At 36.4% G+C, this 22,958-nt stretch overlaps 1 protein-coding gene across 2 annotated transcripts in view; it reads right to left on the bottom strand.

The window, feature by feature from the left end:
• LOC138710906 (tetraspanin-7-like) overlaps positions 1–20,628 on the bottom strand; it is a 289,955-nt gene extending 269,327 nt beyond the window's left edge. For both annotated transcript variants that reach the window (XM_069842100.1, XM_069842101.1), the window contains exon 1: positions 20,386–20,628. In XM_069842100.1, the coding sequence (XP_069698201.1) occupies positions 20,386–20,463 (78 nt within the window). In that variant the 5' untranslated portion in view covers positions 20,464–20,628. The remainder of the gene's footprint in view (positions 1–20,385) is intronic.
• Between the last annotated feature and the right edge of the window lie 2,330 nt (positions 20,629–22,958).

The following is a 22,958-nucleotide window of genomic DNA, read 5'->3' as shown; positions in this document are numbered from 1 at the left end:
TATATCATATATCATATATCATATATCATATCATATCATATCATATCATATCATATCATATCATATCATATCATATCATATCATATCATATATCATTTAACGCAATAGGGAAAATGTTTCAGGTTAAGATATACATGCTTCTGTGATAGCGAATGGGCATTACCAGCAAGTTTACTGCTTCTCTGTGAAATGTTCACGACTGTTCCATTGCCAGATGGAGACGATCAATGGGTAATACCCACTGGCATTTCTGGGATGTTACTGCTATTCATGCCACCTAAGTGGTAGTTACCACTGGTGTTTGTCAACGGTATATGTTATCTTGTGATCGTTAGGGACTTTCTGAATCATCTTTACGTTACTTCCGGAGCCAAAAAATTTCCCATTCATCTTATCCCTACCTTGAGGAGATTGTAATGGACTGGCTGAGCAGTTTATATACAGAAGACTTTCGTCCGCCAACCGTACATACAAGAAGAAGCTAACTGGCATTAGGGTCGCTATATGAATGACAAAGCAGGGAACAATGTAAGACAATGAACCAGGAACGTGAAAGTCGGTGACACGCATACCAACCGGGCGCGAGTGAATTGCTGGAACGCAGGAAATTACCACAATAATAAAGCGGCATTGTTGTCGAGATTTGAAATCTCCCATCTTGCAGCGATGCCTCATATTTCTGCTGCTTTAAAGGCCGTGAAACTGTCGAAGCATTGAGTAGCTCTGTATTTATATACTTCAAACGTTAATGTGAAAGTCATATCCCCTCATTGTTTCATAATCATAAAGCTTCCGAATCCAAACCTGCACACTTGTTTCTTAAAATATATAGGCTATAGAGTGAACCGTAAGTAATGCCATTTATTCTACTGGATGACTCCTTTAGTAAAGAACAACAAAAAAGTCAAATAGCATTTTGCTATGTTATGAGTAATTTTCCAGAAAAAACATACATTTTGAAAGACATGAATTATGAGATTGTGCAACGCTGTAATCAGAAGTGCACATTAATCCCCATTTCAGTTTGGTTGATAGGATTTCCCCCCTACTCACACTCTTTACCATCCGTGAAGGGGAAGATGCTTCTGTCTATCTTACTAACGTTCGACTAATTGACTTTGCACATAGTGAAAATTCTTTTTATTGAAAATGTTTACAGGTAATCTATATTTCGAAAATCTATATTAAGCGTCTGTATTTCATTTTATTGTTGTTTATATCAACTGGCACATTAAAAAGCTACTGACAGCAGAAGATACTGACAGCTAGTTGCTACTCTACAGCATACACAACGGGACAATCTGCACTGTGTCACTCCCCCCTGACTTCATAATACAAACCAACATTCCTTAATTAATAATTATTATTTGAAAATATTGTAAGAACGGCACTAAAATATACTCAAACATGAATTGCCAAACATTTGTGACACTGTATTTTATATTCACTTATGTACTTTATTTATTATTTTATTTTCTTGTGTGTAGAACTTGGGGGGTGCAGGCATAAGAGGTAACAGCTACCGGTCTATTACTGACGGACTCAGGGCAAGTAGAAGGGGAAAGAAATGTCTTCGCATCTTCTCAACTTGTATGAAATGTCGTTTAGGTTGTGTTGCTCTGAACAACCTCTTCATCTGGCTTCTGTTGAATAGGGATGTGGGAGGTCAGTTTTTAAACTCGTAACAAAAATGTAGATGATATACCGTTTAATTTTTGTGTTTAAACTGTGTTAGAAAACGGAGAATGAACAATGCTCATTTCACTTTAAACAAAATCTTCGAAAATTTAAAATAAACGTTACAACATAATTTTAATTAAATGTTCAGATAACTCTGTACCACTCGTCCGATTCATAACGCCATAGACCACACAGCTACGACGTGGACAGAGGCTGTAGAGGCACACGAGCAGCGAACCTATGTGCTTGCCGCCTTTATCCTCCTCCACGGAAATAATCTTGATGCTTATTTCTGTAAGAAGTGGATGAAACCCAGGGCCAAAATACGGCAGGAAGGATTTGATCAATAGAGAAAATCCAGGCTCCCATCAGGAATCGAAATCGCGACCTTCTGGTTTGCAGTGCAATGGCTTAAGCTCTACAATACTACGCGGTCCCTTAATTATGAATAATCTTAAATTAATCCCATTTCTTTAGGGGGAAGGGACCGGAACGTAAATTACATGAAAGTAAAATTAGTCTGTATGTTTGTTTCTTGTTATTTATAGGTTAATGAAGTTTAATGTCTGGATACGTAAATAAATTAAATTTATTGACGAAGATTGGGTATGTACTGTGCTCCAACCACGAGAAAGTCTCCGCCGGATGAGACGAAGGAGGGTAATGCTGTGAATGAATGTTGATGTCATAAGATGTCATAAGGTCACACACGTGGGTACTCTTATCTCTATTGGCTAGCTCTCACAGCACAAACCATAACATTGATACAGACATTGATACTACCCTAGTTACAAAATTAGATCACAGTTAATCTCCTGGTCTTTTAATCTCTTCATACAGGAAATAACATATGCAGGAGAGCGCATGGTTTTTAAACTGGCGTTATAACGGTAATATTATTTATCTACTTCGTTCCAATAGATGAGGCAATAGTAAGCACATTCCTTTCACGGTTGATCTCCTGGTTGGAGAACAGTAGTTAAGTAGGTATGTAGGGTTGGATCTTGGTATATAGGCGGGTAAGTAAGTGCATATATGGATAGACGGACAGACATTTGGACGGACGGACGGATGGATGGATGGATGGACGGACGGACGGACAGACAGATCGATAGTCGGACGAAAGGATGGATGGGTATAGAGACACACGAAGAGCCAGATCGATGGTCGGACGAAAGGATGGATGGATGGATGGATAGATTGATGGATGGATGGATAGATGGATGGATGGACATAGAAACAGGCAGATAAATAGATATATGATCGGAAGAAAGAATGGATGGATGGATGAACATAGAAACAGGCAGATAAATAGATATATGATCGGAAGAAAGGATGGATGGATGGATGAACATAGAAACAGGCAGATAAATAGATATATGATCGGAGGAAAGGATGGATGGATGGATATAGAAACAGGCAGATAAGTAGATATATGATCGAAATAAAGGATGGATGGATGGACATAGAACAGGCAGATAAATAGTTATAAGATTGGAAGAAAGGATGGATGGATGGATGGACATAGAAACAGGCAGATAAATAGATATATGATCGGAAGAAAGGATGGATGGATGGATGGATGGATGGATGGATGGATGGATGGATGGATGGATGGATGGATGGATGGATGGATGAATTATTGAATGAACAGACAGATCGATAGTCGGACGAAAGGATGGATGGATGGCTAGATGGATGGATGGATGGATGGACATAGAAACAGACAGATGAATAGATTATATGATCGGAAGAAAGGATGGATGGATGGACGAACAAATAGATCGATGGTCGGACGAAGGGATGGATGGGTATAGAGACAGACGAAGAGCCAGATCGATGGTCGGACGAAAGGATGGATGGATGGATGGATGGATGGATGGATGAACATAGAAACAGACAGGTAAATAGACAGATATATGATCCGAAGAAAGAATGGATGGATAGAAGGATGGATGGATGGATGGATGGATGGATGGATGGATGGATGGATGGATGGATGGATGGATGGATAAACAGACAAATCGATAGTCGGACGAAAGGATGGATGGGTATAGAGACAGACGAAGAGCCAGATCGATGGTCGGACGAAAGGATGGATGGACATAGAAACAGACAGGTAAATAGACAGATATATGATCGGAAGAAAGGATGGATGGATGGATGGATGGAGGGATGGATGGATGAACAGACAAATCGATAGTCGGACGAAAGGATGGATGGACATAGACAGATCAGACGAAAGGATGGATGGGTATAGAGACATACGAAGAGTCAGATCGATGGTCGGATGAAAGGATGGATGGATGGATGGATGGATGGATGGATGGATGGATGGATGGACATAGAAACAGACAGATAAATAGATATGTGACTGGAAGAAAGGATGGATGGACATAGACACAGAAAGACGAACAGACATTGATGGCCGGACGAAAGAATGAATGGGTGGATGGGTGAATTGAGGGATGAATAATTTGTTGGATGGATTTATTAACGGACGGATTGTTGAATAGATAGACTGGATGAATGAATGCATGAATAAATGAATTTATGAATGAATTTATGGATGGATGGATGGATGAATTAAATAAATGAATGAATGAATAAATTGATGGATGGATGGATAGATAGCTATGTACTGTACGTCAGTAATAATAATAATAATAATAATAATAATAATAATAATAATAATAATTCTTTATTTATACTGGCAGAGTTAAGGCCATAGGGCCTTCTCTTACACTCTACCAGGTAAGGTAAGTAGGTATGCAGCTGATTGTGTAGTTTTGATTGGTGGGTAAGTACCTGGCATGTAAGTATTTAAGTAGTTCGGCAGGCAAACAGTAAATAAATATAAGACGAACGAAGAAAATAAAAATGAGAAGAGAAGCGAACAGGACAATCACACGACAATACTCTTACACACATTCCGTAATTGAGAAGAATGAATCTCCATTTTACTACTCAGAATCAAACACATCTCTAAAGGTTCATGATATCTCTTAATTTCCAGTTTTAATTCAGTCTGCAATATCTAAAAATAAGGTACGAATTATTACTGTGAGAACACTGGCCTATGAATTTCCATCGAGTTTCAACTGCTGTGAAGTACTCATATTGCTGTGAGCCGGGCATTTCAACAGGTTTCCTGCAACGAGTGCAGTTCAAAGTGATCCACGGCAATAGTTACGGATGTCACGGAAGAAAAAATTAAAGATAGGATTGAGATAGTGGTTGTCGATACGAAAACACACATTCGAAACCAATGTCTGAAAGGCGACACTTTTTAAATTGCCTTGTTAAGTTGTCATGTAAAAGAACTGACATTTCTGACAAAGCATTTGTCTCGAAAATATTACACGTGCTTGAACGGGAAGCCTTTATGAAACCCCTTTTCTGAGCTGTTATCCTAAAGGAAATATAATATCAAAGCGTTTGCTTCTACTTGTGTTTCTATCAAAACTTTTAAAAGTTATAGTCTATGGCATATAATGTGAACAACGTTATTAAAAAACTTTTAATTGAAATACTTTTTTCTCTTTCATGCGGATATTTACGAAACCTGTTCAACCCGGAAGTAAAACAGATCTACGAAATATACATTTTGAACCCAAATAAAATCTTAACAAGCCACCGGCGTGGCCTAGTCGGTTAAGGCCCTTGCCTGCCGGTCTGAAGTTGCGCTCTGGTGCGTGTTCGATCCCCGCTAGGGCTGATAACTGGTTGGTTTTTTTCTAAGATTTTCCCCAACCGTAAGGTGAATGCCAGGTATTCTATGGCGAATCCTCGGCCTCATCTCGCTATCACCAATCTCATCGACGCTAAATAACCTCGTAGTTGATACAGTGTCGTTAAAGTAACTAACTAAAAAAACTAAAATCTTAACTTATCCTTGATGTCACAATAGTACATAATGCAACGAGCCTATAATGGTAGTAATTAAGACGCGAGTATGTTTGTTTATGAAATGAGCGCAAGCTCATTTCATAATTTTCATACGAGCGTCTTAATTACCATTATAGGCAAGTTTCATGCGACTTTTTATGCTCGACCATATTTCTAACTTGAAATTATTCATAAGTATTCATGTTATGGTTATGTAAGTGAGAAGCAGAACTGATCTGAATTGTGAGATGTGCGCAGACGCGAAAGTATTGATTTTTTTTCCGAAACACGATCATTGACCTTGATATAATCTAGAGAATAACATGAACATTAGGCTTGATATAACCTGGAAATTGATTTAGAATTGAAAACCGAGATGACAAATTGAATTTATTTGAATATTATTTACAATTAACGCTAATTATTATAGTAACAGAACATAACCTTCTGCGACAGTATTGGATTTCCAGCCTCCGTGACTTTTCGCTAATTGTCTTTCGATTGCATATCCGAGAATAATCGATACTTGCGGTTTTATAATGGTACAATCAGTACAATGGTGATTTCTCATTGGCTGAACAACTGAATTATAGGTCGAGCATAAACCATTTTATCGAACAGAATCTTTTAATACGTACCTATTTGTATGTATATACACTTTATGTATGTATGTATGTATGTATGTATGTATGTATGTATGTATGTATGTATGTATGTATGTATGTATGTATGTATGTATGTATGTATGTATGCTGTGTATGTATCTATGTATGTTATGTATGTATGTTATGTATGTATGTATGTATGTATGTATGTATGTATGTATGTATGTAACCTCAATCCTCCCTAGACCAGCCCCCTTCGTGCTTCGCTGGACGGCGATCAGTAATGAAATGAAATAAATGATAATGAAATGGACATCGGACTGAGTGATGTTCATACCTAACGTGGGGAAATGAGAGAACACTTCAAAGCCAACTACGACTTTACCAGCCACAAGTGTCACTACGCATTTTCCAACGAAATTTCCAAGCCTGACCGGGACTCGAACCCGCTCCAGAACGCCTGAATGACAGGTCGATAAATATAGAACACTATACTAACACCATGGATAAATATATAATAGGATGCGAAATTGCGGTCAGCACCATCTGGATTTGGGGGTCTGAAATAAGGTGATCAGCGCCCAACGTCGCAGGTGGTGAACATTAGACTACGTGTTCTCTATTTATCCGTTCGAGATATTGCTGTACGGAAGAGTCGAAGAGCCGAGATGGCGGACTGAAACTTGCTAATAAGTGAACATAAAGTGACACGTATGTGTATAATCAGTGTATGTTAAACAGTGATGTTTATGGACATTGTAAAAATAGTGTTGTTGAATGTATTGTAAAGTAATAGTAATATAATAAATTGAACTATCTAAGTAGTTCTTGCAGACTTTTCCATTGTGCTGTACACTAAATACCCAAAAAATACAATCCCAATTATCTAACCTTTTGCTTTATTTTTTGTCTCTGTCTGGTTATATTTTAATCGGGTAGTGTAAAACACATCGTCTCTTTTATCTTCCTGTTGGCTCCGGTAAGAATCAGTAGATTATGCTGTGAGGAATAAAACTGTAAATGTTTTATTTTAAATTGGGTTAGTTTTGAATATCGATGAGGGTGGGAGGGAATACTTTATGCACAGTTTAACATTTTCGTCACCAGGTGCGCTGCTAAATGCATGGAGTAATTACTCTTTTCGCTACTTGGTGCGCTGCTAGATGTAATAACGCCCCTCCCACAAATAGATGGCAGCAAGATCAATTTCTACAACAGCGCCTCTAGTATGTGTTACGGGAAACTCATGAAGTTTCGCATCCTATTATATATTTATCCATGCTAACACTTAGCCATCGCAGGAACACAATACCACTTTCTTAGTATAACCAGGCTACGCGCACCGTAGACCCGACATGTTGCGGCAAAACGTGAAAACACTACCTACCCCTATACAGTAAGTACAGTCACATTACATTACAACATAGTCGAATCACAATGTGTCCATGAAGCGCAAGATTCATACAGTATAACGTTATCAAATTTTGTGATGCAGAGGAGGAGAATGGTGTCAGGATATCGTTAGAAGAACCAGCAGAAAGATCCTTCAGAATGTTAGGCATTAGCAAAGCAAACAATATGCCACATACGTAAAGAAGGCAGTTATCAGTAGAGTCCGGAATTTTAGTTACCAAAAGTTAAGAATGACTCTGAGTGTAGATGAATGGATGATGTGCCCGTGAGGAGGTTTTAAGCCTAGTTCACACGAGTCCGATATGTAATAGACAACAGAGTCACAAGACTGGGTAATGAATCTTGTTAACCGTGCGCTAATTTTTAAGTGGTAGTTAAGAGGATTAGAGACCTTTAACGGTACCGAAAAGGAAATACTGAATGATAAGAATGACGTGTCAAAGAAGTGGCGGCATGGCTTGTATTTTATAAACTATACCGAGGAACAATATTAACTTTTAGCACCTAAAATTCCGGACTCTAGTTATCAATAAGTGAGTGTACCGATTGCGTGTTATTTATTTGTATTCCTTCCGAAGCCAATGCTGCCAACCACCAGGTGTACGATCCGCATAGCCAGGTAATATAGCCCGGCAATAAACATTTCAAAATGCGCAAAAACCATATCGGTCATACTGGAGTGGGGATTAAGTCATTTGTCATGAAACTCTTGAAGAGTAAAGTTCTGCTCCTGTGAATTACGGTTTACTCTAGATAGTGTAATGTAGCATTGTTATATTCGGGCTAAGTTAGCGTATTTCAGGCCAGTCTTATGTGTAAAATTGTGTATATCTATCGTTGTGAGTTAGTGAGCCTGAGGGTATGATATCATGCGCTAAGCAGGAACGAAAGCGCTATAATTAGTCTGTTGCCACCTATCTTCTCTTTTAAATTTTTTGGCTTAGGCAACTTACTATATAGTTATTTTATCTTTTAAATTAGCCTACTGCTAAATACATTAGTCTATAAACAAACCAATTACACTGTGATATGGTTTCCCTTTACGCTATGACATGGTTTCCCTGTGGTCATCTATAACTTAGCAAAACACAGCATGTATAGCAACAAGCCTTGTCACGCTTGTTAACATTAGCTCTAAGGAGCTGAAATTATGTGCTTTATGTAGGTCAGTGCATGTATTTGGAGGAAAGGAAGATAGTTCCGTATAAAGACTTAAACTTCTCGTGTTAATGCATATTCATCTAATTTTATTATCGTTATGTAGCGCTTTCTTACGCCTCCGGATGTGGTAACTGACTTTTCCGGCCTCCACTACCGTGACGATGTGGAGTCTGTTTCTGATTTCGGTCACCTGCGAGGCAGAATTCATAACCCGTACGCCACTTTCCATGAGAATTCATCACTGAGTTATTATCGATCATTAAGAATTTTGAACACGCATATGGATGGATGAACACATAAATAAGTAAATAAATAAATGAACACATAGACCTAAATAAATAACAATGCTCAGTTATTTTCCTCCGATTTTATCGTCTCTGTAGCTAAAAACGAACGTTAAATAATTAACCACAATTATTGTTTTCTAGTTTTAAGGCTTGGGTCCTTTGTCACGCTGTGTTACCTGTCAAGTGGCTTTATGCACCAAGACCAGAGAATGACAAGTAGCGAACCCCTGATTATATGGTTAACATGATGCAAGATCACCGCTTGAGATAACAAAGAAAATGGAAGTGGACATTGAACACAAATACACTTCTTCTAGAGGAGAGATTAATCTCACTTTCTATTCAAGGAATCAAAATATATGTGAGAATCTGGTACGAGTTTACTCTACTTCTGTATACAGGGTGGAAGTGAAATAACCTTGTAGATTCAAAGGGACGATAGGGTACACTTAAATGAATAGAAAACCTATATTACATTTCGTTATTAAATACACGGTTAATAGAAAATTAAGTTGGAAGTTTCACCAGTCCGGCAACATCATCGCTAACACACTCTGCTCGTGATACAGATCTACGAGGTCAACGAACTCGGCGAGTCTCTGTACGTAAGCTGCAAAAACGTTGCCATTCGTTCGCTTCTTGCATTGGATTGAAATTAGAGTTTTTTAAAATTAAATTTACACGAAAGTCGTGCACGCTATTTAAATACGCCAGAGGTATAAATTATTATTTATTAGATTTCCTATCGATATGGACAAAAATCACGATCCTACTCGCAATAGTTACCGACTAAAAGATTGTTAAACATTTGGGAAAAAACTTTTTCTTTAAAAAAAAAAAAGCTATGAACTTTTCACCAATATGATATTATAGTTTTTTGTTACGTACAACATGAGCTATTCGCTCTGGAAATCTGCAAGGCCATTTCACTTCCACTTTGTATAATCATTCATAGACAACGTTCTCCGTTTGCACCTGAGTTTCTCATCTTTTATTTGAAGAACCTTAGACCTATAGAACTTTTGCTCTAGAACATAGATGGGCATCATGCCTCACTTGAGAATTAGTGCCTCACTGACCTTCACAGAGCTTATCGCTCTGAGTGACATCATCTTCACAGTCCCCGTTCCTCCCTCACGTAGCTCCTAGGCGTGGGCAGGTTCTATATCAGTTTCATAAGCAATATCAGTGGTGGCATAATGACATTATCAAAGCAGTGTGTACGCGTTAGAAAAGGATTATTTCATGAGAAATGAGAGGAAGAGTTTTTTTGCTGTTTAGAAGGGGAGAACATACGATGTATGTTATGCTCGAAAATCCTATTAGACTTTAATAAATTTAATATACAACGACATTACTCCTTATGTCATAAAGAACATGCTGAATTAGAAGGTAAGACAAATTAAATGTTATTTTTCTTACTATTCCGAAGAAAATTTATGATCTTAACATTTGCATAGTATACTAAATACGACATTATACCTTAAACATGCTGCATTAAAAGGCACGAGGAATTAAATGTTGTTTGTACGTATTATTTCCAAAAGAAATTTATAAAAAAAATATCAAATGTTCGTAGAAAACGAAATATGATTTTCTGAAATTATTTTAGATCGAGAACGTGTAAATCTATTAAGTAATCTTGATAAACGCCAGAATATTCAAGAAAATAAACGTAGACAACGTGATAGAATATTATTGGCTAGTTAAGCAATTTCTCGCCTGTGATTTAAATCAATTCAATGATGGAAAAATAGTAAAGAGGTTTATGATTAAAGCTGCCGAATTAATTTGCCAAATTGAATAAAAGTTTTCGAGTCTTTCACGTTAACCAGCGCTTTCCTAATAATTCGTCACTGACCGCCTTAGCGATTACGATAAGGTGACGCAGTCACAGCAGTTTATATTTCCCATCCTACTCTGCAGTCTCCTCTCCTAGTAAACAAACTATTTCAAATCGAGTGCCTCACGTAACCGAAAATTGTTCCCATGTATACTCTAGAAAGTTGTAGAAGCAGTGGTGACTTATTCAAGAAAGATTTTGTTTGGACTTCTTTCATTGCTTGTGAAATATAAAGCGATAGTTCAAAGGTTAGATCTCTCTTCATCTTCCGTCGAAAAGGGGAGAGGAGGAAGAAGCAACATACTTGTTGGGGAAGTTCCAAATAGCTAAATCCACTTGATTGACCACTGAGCCACTTGTAACGGCACTATGGAACAAGATTCCTCCCTTCCCCTTCTTTTTCACTTAAAGACGAAGGTAGGTTCAATCGTCTTGTATTTCATCAGCAATGGAAAATGTTACAATCAAACAAATCCTACTTGTGCAGAACAGTGCATGTACATATAGTTTTACTGAACATAAAATTCCAGTAGAGTCACGCTACGTGAGGTATAGGCCTATTTGTCATTTGTTTATCGTTTCACGATTTTTTTATATTTAGAAATTATCCACCATAAGTGAGGCGATATAGAGAGTGAATCGTAAGTAATGCCATTAATTTCAGGAGGTTATTCTTTGAGATGTTTCAAACAAAGAAGTTTAATAATTTTGTTCGTTTTTTATTCCCTTTCGAGATAAAATTGTTTTATATGTAATATTTCATAGCATGTTTTGGAAAGGCCATTGATTTAATACCCAATATACTCAGTCAATTTAGGAGAGCAATGTATTAAATAATGATAAATGATTAAAAGAATTTTAGTTTTGTCTTTTAAATGTGGAGAAATTTGATCCGAACAAATGTTATAAATGTGTCTAAATCATTGAAACACTGTAGATATCAAATATGTGCAGACGACGTTCAATTGTAGTAAACTTCACTCTACATCCGCGAGCGTGGAAAAATAAAATGTATGCACTGTATTTCCAGATAGTCTTGTTCTGCTATAACCTGTAACTAGTGTCAGAATGAAACATTTTACATGGGTGCAAGATCAAAAACATGATTCAGTCGCCGTGAAAATACAAAGTTAAATAATGTGTGTACAATATACATTCTATCATTTCTTTTTGTGAAAAATATTCCGTAAGTACAGAATTTAAAAAAGGAACCCTTTGAAAGTGTTTGAAACATTCTGAAAAGTAACGGCAACTTATTAATTATGTCCTGTTATCCATTATTAGAATTTAGAACGTTTAGAAGGTTAGTTCTACTTCTATTTTAAGATGTAAAATGGAGGAAATGTACGCTAGTCCAACTTATTTTTATTGTTTTTAAAATTCTCTAGCGCTTGTATTTTGCCTCATCCATTTCTATTTACATATTATACAGTTTTGCATAATTCTATCTCTCTATTCACGGTCTCTGCAGCTCATCTCTGGAACTCTCTTACCACAACATGCCAGAGACTGTCTGACATTGTCTAGTTTCAAAAATAAATTAAAATTGCACTTTTTCAATTCAGATTCTTTTCAGTTATAAGCCCTTTTCTCTGCGATAGTTTTGTAAAAATATAGGCTATATATTTCTTTCCTTCCTTTCCCCTTTTTGTTCTCTTTATCAGCCGATGAATTTATTATCATAGCCTTTTTATTGTGAAATTTATTTAATATTCGTATTTATTTTCTTTTTTTTATTATTATTTTATTACATTCCATTTTGTTATATTCTACCTTACGTTTTCCATATTAACCATTTGTACTAAATGATTTGCTTTTACTATATTCCAATGTATTTGACTTTCTTTTTTCTAGTATTGTATAATTTTCATGTTGTTTAGTGTCGATTTTATTATGCTATTATTATTTTTTTGTAATATGTTAGTATTCTATTCTTTAACTTTTTGTTAAATTTTAACTGCTTGTATACTTCGTGACCTGGTAGAGTGTAAGAGAAGGCCCTATGGCCTTAACTCTTCCAGTATAAATAAAGAATTATTATTAATTATTATTATCTCTAAAGATGTATCTACACGATTCAATTTTCAGTTTTGAAAGAATCAAGTTCAAAACGCACGTTCAATTAAGATGCATGCATTTTTTGTGTCTGCATGGTGCGCCGTGTTGAACGTCATCTTCACTACGTAGGACCTATATATAGTATTAATTACTTACTTACTTACAAATGGCTTTTAAGGAACCCGAAGGTTCATTGCCCCCCTCACATAAGCCCGCCATCGGTCCCTATCCTGTGCAAGATTAAGCCAGTCTCTATCATCATACCCCACCTCCCTCAAATCCATTTTAATATTATCCTCCCATCTACGTCTCGGCCTCCCTAAAGGTCTTTTTCCCTCCGGTCTCCCAACTAAAACTCTATATGCATTTCTGGATTCGCCCATACGTGCTACATGCCCTGCCCATCTCAAACGTCTGGATTTCAAGTTCCTAATTATGTCAGGTGAAGAATACAATGCGTGCAGTTCTGTGTTGTGTAACTTTCTCCATTCTCCTGTAACTTCATCCCGCTTAGCCCCAAATATTTTCCTAAGCACCTTATTCTCAAACACCCTTAACCTATGTTCCTCTCTCAGAGTGAGAGTCCAAGTTTCACAGCCATATAGAAGAACCGGTAATATAACTGTTTTATAAATTTTAACTTTCAGATTTTTGGACAGCAGACTGGATGATAAGAGCTTCTCAACCGAATAATAACACGCATTTCCCATATTTATTCTGCGTTTAATTTCCTCCCGAGTGTCATTTATATTTGTTACTGTTGCTCCAAGATATTTGAATTTTTCCACCTCTTCGAAGGATAAATCTCCAATATTTATATTTCCATTTCGTACAATATTCCCGTCACGAGACATAATCATATACTTTGTCTTTTCGGGATTTACTTCCAAACCGATCACTTTACTTGCTTCAAGTAAAATTTCCGTGTTTTCCCTAATCGTTTGTGTATTTTCTCCTAACATATTCACGTCATCTGCATAGACAAGAAGCTGATGTAACCCGTTCAGTTCCAAACCCTGCCTGTTATCCTGAACTTTCCTAATGGCATATTCTAAAGCGAAGTTAAAAAGTAAAGGTGATAGTGCATCTCCCTGCTTTAGCCCGCAGTGAATTGGAGAAGGATCAGATAGAAACTGACCTATACGGACTCTGCTGTATGTTTCACTGAGACACATTTTAATTAATCGAACTAGTTTCTTGGGAATACCAAATTCAATAAGAATATCATATAATACTTCCCTCTTAACCGAGTCATATGCCTTTTTGAAATCTATGAATAACTGATGTACTGTACCCTTATACTCCCATTTTTTCTCCATTATCTGCCGAATACAAAAAATCTTATCAATAGTCGATCTATTACGCCGAAAACCGCACTGATGATCCCCAATAATTTCATCTACGTATGGAGTTAATCTCCTCAAAATAATATTGGACAAAATTTTGTACGACGTCAACAAAAGTGATATTCCTCGAAAGTTACCACAGTTGGTTTTGTCCCCCTTTTTAAAAATAGGTACAATTATGGACTCCTTCCATTGTTCTGGTACAATTTCCTTTTCCCAAATAGCAAGTACAAGTTTATAAATTTCGCTATATAATGCACTTCCACCCTCTTGTATTAATTCTGCTGGAATTTGATCGGTACCTGGAGACTTGTACTTTTTCAGATTTTCTATCGCAATTTCGACTTCTGAAAGCGTGGGTTCGGGTATAAATGGCTCAGCAGTTTGTATTTCAATATCGTCCCGATCATTTCTATTTGGCCTATGTACATTTAGTAGTTGCGCAAAATAGTTTTTCCATCTGTTTAGGATTGATGGAGAGTCTGCAAGCAAGTCACCATTCTCATCCTTGATCACGTTTACCCTTGGCTGATATCCGTTCTTAAAGTCCTTTATACCCTTATATAAATCTCGAATGTTTTTATTCCTACTATTTGTTTCTACCTCATTCAGTTTTTCCTTCAAGTAACCTCTCTTTTTATTCCTAAGTGTACGACTTGCTTCCCGTCTTTCATTGAAATAATTATCTCTCTTCTCCTCAACTGGATCCTGTAAGAATTTCAATTTTGCCTGTTTCCTTCTTTCTACTACCATGCAACAATCTTCATCAAACCACGGTTTCTTTTTCTTAGTTTTATAATAACCTATGCTCTGCTCAGCTGCAATTTTGATACTATCTCTGATATTTTCCCACACGCTATTAACATTAATTCTTTCTCAACTTCGTCGGAACTTTCTAAAGTGGCAAACCTATTCGAAATTTCGACCTGATAATTTTGCTTAGCTTCCTCGTCCTTTAATTTCAAAATATTGAATTTAGTAATATTAACTTGTTGCTCTACTCGCTTGGCTACTTATAATCTTTCTCTTAATTCTCCAATCACCAAATAATGGTCAGAATTACAGTCTGCACCCCTGAAAGTTCGAATATCTACTATACTAGTATGTCTCCCTTTATCTATCAAGATGTGATCTATTTGGTTGTGTGTCAATCCATCTGGAGAAGTCCAAGTATATTTATGTATATCCTTATGGGGGAATGTTGTACTTTTGACAATTAAATTTTTCGATGTGGCAAAGTTGACTAATCTAACTCCATTGTCACTACTAATTGCGTGTAGGCTCTCTTTTCCAATAGTTGGTCTAAAAATATCCTCCCGTCCTACTTTAGCGTTGAAATCCCCCAATAAAATTTTCATATGATATCTAGGGAACTGATCAAAAGTATGTTCCAATTCCTCACAGAAGCTATCCTTTATATAGTCGTCTTTCTCTTCTGTAGGGGCGTGAGCATTTATAACTATGATGTCGCACCATCTACCCTTAAGTACTAAATATGATAACCTGTCACTGATAAATTCGACCTTTTTTACTGCTGATTTTAGTCTTTTATGTACAAAGAAAACTGTTCCTAATTGGTGATTATTGTTTCCTTCCCCATAATACAACAAGTAATCTCCTATTTGTGATATGCCATTCCCATCTAACCTAACCTCTTGTACTCCCACAAAATCTATTCTATATCTAGCTAGTTCTTTTGCTACTAATGTTACCCCTCCTGTTCTATAAAGACTAGTTACGTTCCAAGTGCCAAATCTCAAAACCTTATTCCTTTGCTGTGGTCGTGCCAGAGAATCAGTCCTATTCCGAGGCTTACTGTAGGAATTCGTAACAAGCTGTTTTTTACGGTGATGGGTTGTTAGCCCTTCGCCCAACCCCCAAGCTGGAGGACCACCCCTTATCGGCTGTCCACGACTGCTTATTCAATATATTCGCAGCTACCCTCCATATCTGGAGGCCGTCTCCTCTATCCGCAACCTGAGGACGCGCCATGCCGTGGTGATAGGGACCCACCATACATGGATAGTATTAATTAATAAATATTAAATATCAGTACAATACTTATGGCTACTTGATTTTCAAAATTGTGGTTGAATACTCCATAGGTACTCGTATTTTCGATGATCTCCAATAAAGCTAATCGTACTTGCCGCCATTTTCAACTTAAAAGGTCCACCACCACCAATGAAAACAATTTTCGGTTTATTCACGGCTATCAAGAATAACCAGCTGCTCGCTACATGCTACTGTTGAACGAAATAACGCACAAAATACCCACCGGCGATGGGTAGCTTTCAATTGCTGCTTGCGCTTTCATTTTCAGAAGAAAGAGGCATGCATAATTATTGAATGCGTTTCGTTCACTCTTGTATGCATTACTTGAATGCGTTAAGTTGAAAGAAAAGTTAAACCGTGTAGATGCATCTTTAGACAATCTACTAGCCTATAGATATAAAGGTGATTCACGAGGATTTACCGTCCCTTACGGAGCTTATTTCCGAAGACATTCTGAGCAAAAAATGTCATGTAAACATTTGTCCTAATCTCAATATTTTCAGAGTTACACTAATTTTAAGTTGTTAGTAAAATACCTTTTTTCTTCAGTTTTAAGGGTAAAAAAATATTACAAACAGAGAATGAACTATTCAGAAGTGCCATTTCTTTAATTGGCTAGTGTTCTGATGCTAAAAATATTATTGGTTTCTACAGATGTTGTTTTTCAATTTTTAACTAAAATTTACATCATTCTTACTCACTTATCACAAAAATTGTTACAAATCATACGACTTTAGGAACTCGATTCTTTACAGTTTAATTATGCATCCTAATGTACAGTCTTAAAGAATTTACAAGAGTGGCGTGGTTTGTAACAATTTTTGTGATAAATGCGTAAGAAAATGTAATTATGTAATTAAAAATCGAAAAAAAAAAATCTGTACGAAACAACTAAGGGATTCATAACACATTTCTAGATTCATAATATTAGCTAAGTAAAAAATTACAATCCTGAATAGTTCATTCTATATCTGTAATATTCTTTTACCCTTAAAACTCAAGAATAAAGGTATTTTACAAACAACTTCAAATTAGTGTAATTCTGAAAATATTGAGATTATGACAAATGTTTATATGACAGTTTTTGCTCAGAAAGTCTTCGAAAATAAGTTCCATAAGGGACGGCAAATCCTCGTGAATCATAATGGTCCAGGTAACACAAGGGTTTTCTCCGAGAACTTTGGTTCCCTGTGACATCCCAACAAATCTCAATCATCTCATCTCGGATGTAGCGTAGACCAGCCTCTTACGGTACACACTGGGCAATGACTCTGTCGGTAAATTAGTCTGCACCACTGGCTTCATATGGGTGAACGACGAAAAATCAAATACCCGCCATTAGCAAAAGAAAAAAAAAACATCTATAATTTATTTTCTTATATTTCCAGTCATTGGTCCGTCAAGTATATTTATTCATGACACCCCAAAGACTACAATACATTTCTATCTCATTTTTCTCACATAAAAACCGAGTTAGATTCAACTTTAACCCATCTCGAGCAGTTTCAAAAATAATTCTCGCACCTTAAGAGAAAAGCCGTTACTCCTATAAATATCTGTAACAGTCATTAACAGTCATAAAAATAAAATAAAACAGGGGATTTAACACCGAGTCCGCACCTGTGGAGTAACGGTTAGCGCGTCTAGCCGCGAAACCAGGTGGCCCGGGTTCGATTCCCGGTCGGGGCAAGTTACCTGGTTGAGGTTTTTTCCGAGGTTTTCCCTCAACCCAATATGAGCAAATTCTGGATAACTTTCGGTGTTGGACCCCGGACTCATTTCACTGGCATTATTACCTTCATCTCATTCAGACGCTAAATAACCTAGATGTTGATACAGCGTCGTAAAATAACCCAATTAAAAAAAAGTCTTCGAAAATAAGCTCTGTAAAGGACGGTAAATACTCGTGAATCATAATGGTCCAGGTAACACAAGGGTTTTCTCCCAGAACTTTGGTTCCCTGTGACATCCCAACAAATCTCAATCATCTCATCTCATCTCGGATGTAGCGTAGACCAGCCTCTTACGGTACACACTGGGCAGTGACTCTGTCGGTAAATTAGTCTGCACCACTGGCTTCATATGGGTGAATGATGAAAAATCAAATACCCGCCATTAACAAAAGAAAAAAAAAACATCTATAATAAAATTTATTTTCTTCGATTTCCAGTCATTGGTCCGTCAAGTGTATTTGGTCATGACACCCTCAAAGACTACAATACCTTTCTCTCTCATTTTCTCACTTAAGGGGAGAGGATGGTATTTTTTTTAACTTTTTTCCTATTTGGTGTCAAATATTAATTTTTTTGTATGTAGAGAGCTCATAGCTGTGGCAACTCGAGCAAAATATTTTGAAAAAAAAAAAATATTTGGGGGCCCAAATTTGAAAATATATATATATATATATATATATATACCCAATGCAGGATTGTACTAAAATCGATATATCTCAAACCGTTTTTCAAGATAGATTCAAACAGTTTTTTGAAATGTATTTGCAAAAGCATGTTCTACAAACTGTCTGTAACAGAATTTTGATATTAGTCCCTACGTTTGTAAAATAAACAATTAAAATTTCATAACAATTTTCTGATTTCCTTTCTTGCAAACAAACGGACGTATTTTTAAAATGAAATCAATTAACAAAATTCTGTTACAGAGAAAAGTTTCCTAATAGTCTAAAGAATGTGTGTTCTAAATTTCATGCATGTATCTTTAATAGCTCAGAAATTATATCCATTTTTGTCTGGCAATGTAGCAAAAAAATTAAGTTACTGGAAACCGATAAAAGTGGGCGTGCGATTTAAAAATCCATTGCGCAGGAAGTTTAAAAATGACGTCTCAACATCCAATAAGGGCACAAATACCCACAAAATGTTACGCTAAGCATTCCACACACATCACAGAGTATTTTGAAGATTTTTTTTTTAATTTACTCATTTTGACCAAAAAATACCATCCTCTCCCCTTAAAAACGGAGCTAGATTCAACTTTAACCCCTCTTGAGCAGTTTCAATAGTAATATACGTTACAAGAGCGGTATGTTGACGTTTTCATGTTCGAGGAAAAGATTGAAAAAGCGAAACGTAGTTGAGCTTTTTTAATTTCCGAGAACATGAAAACAAACATACCGCTCGCATATCGTACATTATTTTGTGCGAAGATCGTTTATTACATACCTAAAAGACGAATTTCTAATTAGTTGCAATTAAATCTCCATCTTGGTTTCTGTTTAATGACGGCATCTTCGGAAAACCAAAATATCTTTCTTCAACATTGTTGCTATAAAATGTTTTCTGTGTTTACTATACTCCAGCAGGCCGTGATATACGTCTGTCTTTTTTTTTTCCCCCAGTCTATAAATGCGAACTTAAAACAAACGGTAAGGTTATGTAACGATTTATTTTTCATTTTAATATTTTAACAATATTATTTATATAACATATTGCAGTAATAACATCGGCATCTGGAATCTTGTTGATTTTTTCACGGCTTCCTTAATGTTACTTGTATCAGGAATGCAATAAGTTTCGTGGGGTAGTAGACTTTACTTAATTTTTGCAAATATTTAAAAACAATAATTAACATTGCAATTTAGGTGAAATTGCAGTGGTAAGTTTCCAATTTATAATTATTACAATGTTAAACGTCTCTAAAAATAATATATTAAAAGCCTAAAGCAGTAAAATGAATGTCGCGCTTAAGCGGTAAGAAGAGGGAAATTGTTATGTGTGTTACGTTGGGAATACTGAATGTGGTATTTCACACTTACCGCGTATTGGTTCTGTGCGGAAAACGAGCAAATACGCACGATCTCACACAAAAATAATTCTCGCACTTTAAAAGAAAAGCTGTTACTCCTAACAGAATAACAGTCATTAACAGTCATAAAAATAAAATAAAACAGGGGATTTAACACCGAGGTGAAAAGTATAATTCGTACAGCTGTTACACGACCCTCAAAACTGAATGTGCTTGACACACGTGACAGCTGTTTGACGCATGCTGCGTCGTACCATATGGAAACCCCCGTTCTCCGTGTAACTCACCCAAAATACGAAATTGAAGAGCATGAGCAGCGTTTTCATGCAAGCCATCGCTGCCACGGTCTGCAGACGTTTGCCCATGATGTGACTTGCTGGCCTGGACACCGGCTTGAATTCCGTCGAGTGGGTCTTGATCCTGCGGTCCCGTCAGACGGACACTAGTGCACTATTCTACACAGATGCCGCGTCGAGCGACTGGCGAGCTCTGACGTTTCGCGCACATGCGCATCTTCCACACTCGGTTTCTCTCCTCGCTAGCAAGTGTGAGCACGGAGGGTTTTGTGTTTCGTTTCTGGGTAATGGAGCTTGGCTCACCCGACACCTCTAACAAATGAGCATCAAGTTCTGCTCAAAAAGAAATCCCCTGTCTTCTAGGATAATCAAGTCAGCTCGTCGTTTCTTTGGAAAGTCGTACGAAGTACAAATCTCAGTTTAGGGATGAAAGAGAGATGTTCTTAAAACGCTGAGAACAGCTTCCACCCTCTCGTTACGAGCCGGCGGAGAGGCTTTGAAACTTGGCACAATCGCAAAGTACGGGGGCGAATGCACGTCCTCAATATTACTCTGTGCTTTGCCTCAAATGTGGGACAGGATGTACAGTATGATACTTACATGACAATTATATTATTAATAATAAATCATTTCTTGCATCTGTTTTCATTTTAAACACCTGGAACATTGACGATCTGTAGCTAAAGGAAGACCGGGAATATGTACATATGGGCTATTCCATATGAAATCGATCAGTAAAAAACCTCGCATTTTTTTCATACTCTAATTTTTTCCCTATTTATAACAAGGTGTTGAGGAGAGTGCATTTTCAAAAATATACAATCGAAAGTCAAACGGTTTTCGTACTATTGAGCGACAAATTTAGCGTATTTTATAAAAACAAGCCTCTTTCAGCGCTCAGAACTCTGGAACCATTTACTGCAGAACACAGAACGGGAGCTCATTTTGAAGCTGACATTTGGTAGGTTATGATAAGAAGTAATACTTATTTTTATTGTATACAGAGAGACAGATAATGTGATTTTACTCACTTTTAGGCTTTTTGCCCATTTGTAAAAATGTAAAAAAGTATTGAGAAAAAAAAAACCTTGCATTATTAAGAGGGATTCGGCATTGTTTGCTTAGTGGCTCGGCAATAAGTTTCGAGGGTATAAAATAAATTATTTTCACACGCCTAGACTTGAACGGCGCTGTACCCCACGCACTGGCCGAGAGCTGAAGATAAGCGTGCATTGGACGTCATTTTACTCCTGTGTTTATGAAAACTTGTGATAAAGCTAGTCCAGCATGACTGCTAGACGACACATCACGTGTTTGTCTCCTGGCCTTGCTTGTCTCGACTACCTACAGTCACCTGGTTAGTTCACGCGCGTGCTATTTATTTTCTTTATTTGATATTTTCAATACTTTTTTATCAACGGTGCACCAGTAAAAAATATGTGTTTATTTGTACTTTCTATGCGAAATCTAACCATATATTTTTAAGTTTTTTTTTTCGCGGACAAAGGCGTCTTAATGAAGAAAAATCTAAATTTCTCCATTTCCATAAAAAGTAAGAAAAACTGTTTACACGTCAATAAAAATTTTAATTTCGCAGCATCAAAATAAACCGTGATTTTGATCATTGGGTGAAAGGGTTTCGGAGCCACAACAGTTAAAAGTTGCTAATTTTATGAAAATACGATAAATTTAAATATTTTTAATTTAAACACTATGAAGTTCTGATGCCTCAAACTTTGCACAAAGCATTGTATCACAGTTGTCAACGGACAGAAAAGTTTCATTGTATTTAAAAATTGGAAGGTCAATTTTCTCTATATTTCGGTCGATTTGAGATGGAATAGCCCATATATATATTTGCTACGTTATTTCACTTATTTCTAAAGATTTACTTATATATATATATATATATATATATATATATATATATATATATATTTATTTAATAATAGTTTATTGCTAGAACAAGGATAAGTTACATATTTTTTTACATAAAAATCACTATAACACCTCCCCCCCCCCCAAGAGTACATACTCGTGTACTCGTGCTTAGGAGGCTTTCCACAAAATTTTAAGACATTTTATTAATTAACATAATAAAAAGTGAAAAGAGAAGAAGAAAAACGCAGACATTACAGTAATTGAAACTATTTTATATGAAGGGTTCAGAGCCATAGTGGGCCAAGCGCCATTTATTAAAAACGGAGGAAACAAGGGTTAAAATTAAGTGAGAACCATAATTTAATGAAACATATAGCAAGTAATATAAAGTATGCACATTAAAACTAAATGATATATCAATCTACATTAAACTATGGTATTCACTTAACTTTAACCCTTGCTTTTTCTGTTTTTAATAAATGGCGCTTGGCCCACTATGGTTGTGAACACTTCATATTTTCTCCCTAAACAATAAATTGTAATTGATTTTTTTTTTCAAAATAAGGAGCATCACCAAATTGAATGTTTGTTAATTTAAGTGTTATCATATTATTGGACCGAAGTTGCTACAGCAGTGGTACATTTAGGTTCTGTCAGGCATATGTTGTCTTATCTTTTAGTTT

This window comes from Periplaneta americana, chromosome 12, assembly GCF_040183065.1.
Source record: "Periplaneta americana isolate PAMFEO1 chromosome 12, P.americana_PAMFEO1_priV1, whole genome shotgun sequence".
NCBI lineage: Eukaryota > Metazoa > Arthropoda > Insecta > Blattodea > Blattidae > Periplaneta > Periplaneta americana.
The sequence above is the reverse complement of the archived record's forward strand: the minus strand, read 5'-3'. Positions and strand labels throughout refer to the sequence as shown.